This window comes from Priapulus caudatus, unplaced genomic scaffold, assembly GCF_000485595.1.
Source record: "Priapulus caudatus unplaced genomic scaffold, Priapulus_caudatus-5.0.1 Scaffold76, whole genome shotgun sequence".
NCBI classification, from domain to species: domain Eukaryota; kingdom Metazoa; phylum Priapulida; class Priapulimorpha; order Priapulimorphida; family Priapulidae; genus Priapulus; species Priapulus caudatus.
The window spans coordinates 114,587-122,076 of NW_014577137.1; the positions used below are offsets into that span (position 1 = coordinate 114,587).

A 7,490-nucleotide genomic window follows, 5' to 3' on the forward strand; every position below is an offset into this window, starting at 1 on the left:
ATAATGTTGTAGCATAGATAATGTTGTAGCATAGATAATGTTGTAGCATAGATAATGTTGTAGCATAGATAAGCACATTCACTAATATGTCATGCTATAACCTTCAGGTATGATTCTGACAATCCGCGCGTGTGCAACGATGTGGGAGTCGCTGGCGTCGCCATAGATACCGTGGAAGATATGAAGATCTTGTTTGATGGGATTAATCTTTGCGAGAGCTCCGTTTCGATGACAGTCAACGTTGTCGTGCTACCTGTCATGGCGATGTACATAACTGCAGGGGAAGGGCAGGTAGTTAGTTATACAAGCTTGTTTCAATATGACATTCAGTGAGAGGTGATAAAATGTGTGAGATAAAAGTGGCGAACGATTCATCACGGGCCTTTCCTTTCAAGGTCAGGAATATGCGTCATAACATGATCAAGCCAGGCACGATGCCCAGTGTTTCCGACGGATGAAAAACGTTTTCAATTACTTAAGCACCTGTGATGATCTTTTGAATAAATCTGTCCGTTATCTGTTCTGTATGCCACGTGTTATATGCTTCGTGGACCGCTGGCTGTAGTGTAAAATAGCTGATTAAAGGTAAAGTGATGTTTTTCCAGGGCGTAAAACAGGAAGATCTGAGGGGAACACTCCAGAATGACATCCTGAAGGAGTTTATGGTTAGGAGCAGCTACATCTACCCACCAGAGCCCTCTATGAGGATCATTGGTGACATTATTGCTTATACTGCAAAGGTTTGTACCATTACCGTCTCAGTGTGCATAGAAAATCCAGCAGAAAGATGTTTCGCATTGGGCTGTGGCTTAGAAAGATTAGACTGCCAGTTTTTTACACTGCTCATCATTGCTTTCCTGTAGCACATGGGCAAGTTTAATCCTATCTCGATCAGTGGCTATCACATGCAGGAGGCTGGAGCTGACGCCGTCCTGGAATTAGCTTTTACCATCGCCGACGGTTTAGAGTATTGCCGTGCTGGTAAGTTAATAGTCGAGTGGAATAAAGTAATTATTACCTTGTTATTCAAGAATGTGAAGGTCAGGTGATGATGCAGTAACCTCTATCTCACTCACTCCTATCTCTTTTCTTTCTCTTTTCTCTCTTTCACTCTCTTTGTGTATCCCTCTCTCTTTATTTCTATCACTCTTTATTTCTCTTGCTCTCTCTCGGTTTCTCAGTTCCCCCCTCTCTCCCTCTCTCTTATGGTATCTCTCCTCCACTCTCGCGTCTCTCTCTCACACACACACACATACACACACACACACATACACATACACTCTCTCTCTCTCTTGTACTATTCAGGATTGGATGCCGGACTGTCCATCGCTGATTTCGCACCCCGGCTGTCGTTCTTCTTTGGCGTTGGCATGAACTTCTACGTGGAGATTGCGAAGCTGCGAGCGGCTCGCCGGCTCTGGGCGCACATGATGGAGGAGACGTTCGCGCCGACGGACCCGCGCTCAAAGCTGCTGCGTATGCACTGCCAGACGTCGAAGTGGACGATCACGAAGAAGGTGAACCGCCACGCGAATGCGGACTGATTTTGTTCGAGATACTACTGCAAGAAAACTGCAGAATATTCTTTATGACGATTCTCTCTTTACTCCAATAATACACGTCCAAACATGCTAACAGCTCGGGACTAACGATATCTAACTGAAATTATCATTTTGTGTCTGCACTAATTACCAATCGGAACAATACATGCAACGCTTTTTGTTTTATTTCAGTCATGATGTGTATTTTATTCATTCACTGCATTATAAGTAGTTTAATTTCAGTATAGCATCTTAGTATGTTGAATCACTAGCATTGCTCTTCCTTTTCCCAGTAGTATTTTCTATCATTATAGTTAATAATTACTAATTAGCATTGCTATTCCTTTTTCATGTTGCTGTTTTTATCACTAAGGTGAATCACTATCATCGCTATTCCTTTTTACTGTAGCATTAATTTCTATCTCAGTATGTACAATCACTAGCGTCTCTCTTCTCTTTCCCTGTAGCATTTGTATCTGAGTATGGATGAATCGCTAGCGTCTCTCTTCCCTTTCCCTGTAGCATTTGTATCTGAGTATGGCTGAATTACTAGCGTCTCTCTTCCCTTTCCCTGTAGCATTTGTATCTGAGTATGGATGAATCACTAGCATCTCTCTTCCCTTTCCCTGTAGCATTTGTATTTGAGTATGGATGAATCACTCTAGGTCTGAGAAGAGGTGTACATTACCGCGTCCTCTAGTGTGCATAGAGAAAATCAGCAGAAAGATGTTTCGGCATTGGCTGTGCTTAAAGATTAGGCAGTTTTTTTACACTGCTCGATACATTGCTTTCCTGTATGCATCATAGTGTGGGGTGCAAGATGTATAATCCTATCTGTCTGATCAAGTGGTCTATTCACATTTGCATGGAGGCTTGGAGCCGATGCCTTTGTCCCTGAATTAGTCTTTGACCATCGGTTGCCTGACAGGTTTAGAGTATTGCTCGTGCTGCGGTAAGTTAATAGGGTCGAGTGGAATAAAGTAATTATTATAACCTTGTTATTCAAGAATGTGAAATGCTATGAAGGTGTCATGTGATTGACAGGTCATGGCTATGAAGGTCAGGTTGATGAAAGGTCCGGCTATGAAGGTCAGGTGATATCAGTAAGGCCTGCTATCTCCTCACTTTTCTTTCTCTTCTTCTGCTCTGCTCGTGTGTCTCTGCTACACCTCTCTTCGTGATTACCGCTCTCGTCTTTATTTCTCGTTGCTCTCTCTCGTTTCTCAGTCCCCCGGTGTTCTGCCCTCTGCTCTTATGCTGTCTCTTCCTCCACTTCTGCGCTTATCTTCTCTCTCTCACACACACACACACATACACTCTCTCTCTCTCCGTACCTATTCAGGATTGGATGCCGCGGACTGTCCATCGCTGGATTTCGCACCCCGGCTGTCGTTCTTGCTTTTGGCGTTGCAATGAACTTCTACGTTGGAGATGCGGAGCTGGCGAGCGGCTCGCCGGCTTCTGGGCGCACATGATGGAGGAGACGTTCGCCCCATTCGGACGCAATGCGCTCAAAGCTGCTGCGTATGGCACTGCAGACGTCGAAGTGGACGAGTCACTGAAGAAGGTGAACCGCCAGCACGAAATGCAGCACTGATTTTGTTCGAGATACTACTGCAAGAAAACTGCTAATATTCTTTATGATGATTCTCTCTTTACTACCAATAATACACGTCCAAACATTTGCTACAGCTCAGGACTATACTAATCTTTAAGCTGAAATTATCATTTTTGTGTCTAGTCACTAAGTTACCAATCGGAACAAACTACATGCAACGCTTTTGTTGTTTATTTCAGTCATGATGTGGTATTTTACTTCATCACTGCATTATAAAGTAGTTTAATTTCAGTATAGCACTTAGTATTTAATCACTAGCATTGCTCTTTCTTTTCGCGGTAGTATTCTTCTATTCATTATAGTTAATAATTACTAATTAGCATTGCTATTCCTTTCAAGTTGCCATGTTTTATCACTAAGGTGAATCAGCTATTTCTCGCTTTTTCCGTTCCCTAGTGAGCATTAATTTCTATCTCAGTACTGTACAAATCACCTAGCTCTCTCTTACCCATTTCCCTGTAGCATTTGTATCTTGAGTATGGATGAATCACTCTAGGTCTGTTCTTTTCTCTTGCTGCAGGACCCGTACAACAACATGGTGCGCACGACGATAGAGGCGATGGCGGCATTGTTCGGTGGCACCCAATCCCTGCACACAAACTCGTTCGACGAGGCGCTCGGCCCGCCGACGAGCCACAGCGCCCGCATTGCACGCAACACGCAGGTGGTCCTGCAGGAGGAGTCCTTGAATTCCGGAAGAGTACAGCCCCGGCGTGTCGCGTGGGGGGGTTGAGGAACGACGCGGGGATGAGCTGAGCAAAGCGCGTTGTTGGGAAACGGTTCGCTGCTAGACTACGTCACCTGTCCGCCCATTTGCGGCATGAAAATACAATACTCCTGGCAATCTATTGCAATCAAGTGCCCTGCACTGTAATGTACAAATATATTAAATATATAATAAATACATCAAGTGTATCAATGTACTCCACAAATATATTAAATATATAATAAATGTACAAGTATATCAATGTGATCTACAAATAGGTGTGTTGATGACATTGTTCACGTTGCTACAGGTGGTGGACCCGTGGGGAGGTTCCTGACGGTAATAGCATTGACGGTTCTAGGTGGACCGTGGAGTTCCCCCACCCTAACTGTTTAATGCATGTCCGTCTTTAAAAAAGTGTGACGCGGGTGGGGTTCGCTACGTGAGTTGAGAACATCCGTTGGCGGGAGGCTGGTACCTGAGCCCACATGTGTTAATGAGCATTGTTCACGTGCACGGGTTGGCCGTGGGGCGGTTCCTACTATGGAGATTGTTCTTGGTGGCAGGTGGTGGACCCGTGGGGGGTTCTACCTGATGTTAATGACATTGTTCACGTTGCTGCAGTGTGGCTGGGAGCCTCGTGTTGAGATGTCACGTGGTAGTTGCTTGGGTCCTACCTGATGTTTAAGAGCATTGTTCGAGCCGTTGTGCTGCAGGGGTGGACCCGTGGGAGGTCCTACGTGATGTTAAGTGACATTGTTCCGTGTGCTGCAGGTGGTGGAGCACGTGGGGGAGGTTCCTACCTGATGTTAAGACATTCGTTCACGTTGCTGCGTGGTGATCCGTGGGGAGGAGGGGTTCCTACCTGATGTTTAATGACATTGTTCACGTTGCCTGGGGGGCAGGTGTGGACCGTGGGAGGTTCCTGACACTGATGTTAATGACGTTGTTCACGTTGCTGCAGGTGGTGGACCCGTGGGGAGGTTTCCTACCTGTGTTAATACATTGTTTCACGTGTGCTGCAGGTGGTGGACCCGGTGGGAGGTTCCTACCTGATGTTAAATGACGTTGTTCACGTTGGCTGCAGGTGTGGACCCGTGGGAGGTTCCTACCTGATGTATAATGACATTGTTCACGTTGCTGCAGGTGGTGGACCCGTGGGGGAGGTTCCTACCTGAGTTAATGACATTGTTCACGTTGCTGCAGGTGGTGGACCCGTGGGGAGGGTTCCTACCTGATGTTAATGACATTGTTCACGTTGCTGGCATGGGGTGGACCCGTTGGGAGGTTCCTACGCTGATGTTAATGACGTTGTTCACGTTGCTGCAGGTGGTGGACCCGTGGGGAGGTTCCTACCTGATGTTAATGACATTGTTCACGTTGCTGCAGGTGGTGGACCCGTGGGAGGTTGCCTACTGATGTTAATGACGTTGTTCACGTTGGTGCAGGTGGTGACCCGTGGGGAGGTTTCTACCTGATGTTAATGACATTGTTCACGTTGCTGGCAGTGGTGGACCCGTGGGGAGGTTCCTACCTGATGTTAATGACATTGTTCACGTTGCTGCAGGTGGTGGACCCGTGGGGAGGTTCCTACCTGATGTTAATGACATTGTTCAGCAGTTGCTGCAGGTGGTGGACCCTGGTGGGAGGTTCCTACCTGATGTTAATGACATTGTTCACATTGCTGCAGGTGGTGGACCCGTGGGGAGGTTCCTACCTGATGTTAATGACGTTGTTTCACGTTGCTGCAGGTGGTGGACCCGTGGGAGGTTCCTACCTGATGTTTAATGACATTGTTCACGTTGCTGCAGGTGGGGTACCCGTGGGAGGTTCCTACCTGATGTAATGACGTTGTTCACGCAGTTGCTGCAGGTGTGGACCGTGGGGAGTTCCTACCTGATGTTAATGACATTGTTCACGTTGTGCTGGGGCAGGTGTGGATCCGTGGGGAGGTTCCTACCGATGTTAATGACATGGCTTCACTGTTGCGCAGGTGGTGGACCCGTGGGGAGGTTCGTACCTGATGTTAATGACATTGTTCACATTGCTGCAGGTGGTGACCGCGTGGGGAGGTTCCTACCTGATGTTAATGACATTGTTCACGTTGCTGCAGGTGGTGGACCCGTGGGGAGGTTCCTACCTGATGTTAATGACATTGTTCACGTTGCTGCAGGTGGGACCCGTGGGAGGTTCTACCTGCATGTTAATGACATTGTTCACGTTGCTGCAGGTGGTGGACCCGTGGGGAGGTTCCTACCTGATGTTAATGACATTGTTCACGTTGCTGCAGGGTGGTGGACCGTGGGGAGGTTCCTACCTGATGGAGAGCCTTACCGATGAGATGTTTGCAGCAGCAAGGACATCGTTGCTGAGGTGGAGGAGATGGAGGCATGTCGAAGGCGGTGGCGAGCGGGATGGGCGAGGAGACGGGGTGGACGCCTGCGCGGCCAGCAAAGCAAGCGCGGATCGACACGGCACATGGTATGCCACTAAACTAACTAACTGACTGACTGACTGACTGACTAACTAACTAACTAACTAACTAAATATGGTAACAGGGTAGGGCATACTGGCACTACGAAACCCGAAGAACGGCCATGGAAGAGTAGCGAAACTTGCAGTGATGAGTGTTGCAACACGAGAATTATTTAGTGCTGCATATTTCTGCATAATTCTGCATAATATGTTTTGCATAATATACACCATGTTTTCAAATCATTGCTCAATTTAGAAGTTAGTTTAGCACCTGTTGCCGCAATGACAACGCTCGTGTGAAGACTTATGAGAAAACAAAAGGCTTTATCTGACACGAGGTGGACATGTAACCACCTCACATTTATTGTTATTATATTATTATATCATTAATATTATATTATATTAATTATATTATTATGTAATTATATCGTTGTTGTAGAGGTCATTGTCGGGGTGAACAAGTACACGCTGGACAACGCATCAGACACCGTAGAGTCGATGAACGTGGTCGACAACACTCACACCAGGCAGAGACAGGTTGAACGGCTGCAGGCAGTGAAAGCCAGCAGGGATGATGGCAAGGTGTGTGTTCGTAGTGAAGCTCACGCGGTTGTCGTAGGCAGGGCTCCTACCAGATGAAATAGTAACATGTTATATATTATACACTATATAGTCTATATTATACACTATATATAGTCTATATTATACACTATATAGTCTATATTATGCACTATATAGTCTATATTATACACTCCTGATGGTAAGCACTCCAGTGGTTCTGTATCGCATCGTCAAATTGTTGCCGCTGCGCTTTCAATCGAATACATGAGATGTCACAGTGGAGAGGCGTGCAAACTATGGATCGTCAGCTCTTGTTGGCTCTGGGGACGGGTCGGGCACGAATAGTGGTGTCTGAAACAGGGGCGTAGCTATGGGGGGGGCCACAAATTTTCTGTGCCGCCCCCTAGGTGCCCCCCCACTGAAAATTCATGCTGAGTAAAAAAAAAATTGAATTAAAAACAATGCCGTTAGAACAGTAATAATACAAAAAAAGTTATATATTGTGCCCGCCCCACGAAAATGTAAGGCCCCCCAGTGCCCCCCGCCCGCCCCCCCGCTGAAAAATCCTAGCTACCGCCACTGGTCTGAA

The 7,490-nt window shown here is 46.6% G+C and overlaps 1 protein-coding gene across 1 annotated transcript in view; it reads left to right on the plus strand.

The window, feature by feature from the left end:
* Positions 1-7,490, plus strand: part of LOC106821515 (methylmalonyl-CoA mutase, mitochondrial-like) — an 18,921-nt gene that overhangs the window by 5,126 nt on the left and 6,305 nt on the right. The window contains 5 exon segments of the mRNA XM_014826363.1: positions 1,306-1,517; positions 3,680-3,859; positions 6,156-6,247; positions 6,249-6,346; positions 6,780-6,922. Coding sequence (XP_014681849.1) covers positions 1,306-1,517; positions 3,680-3,859; positions 6,156-6,247; positions 6,249-6,346; positions 6,780-6,922 — 725 coding nt within the window.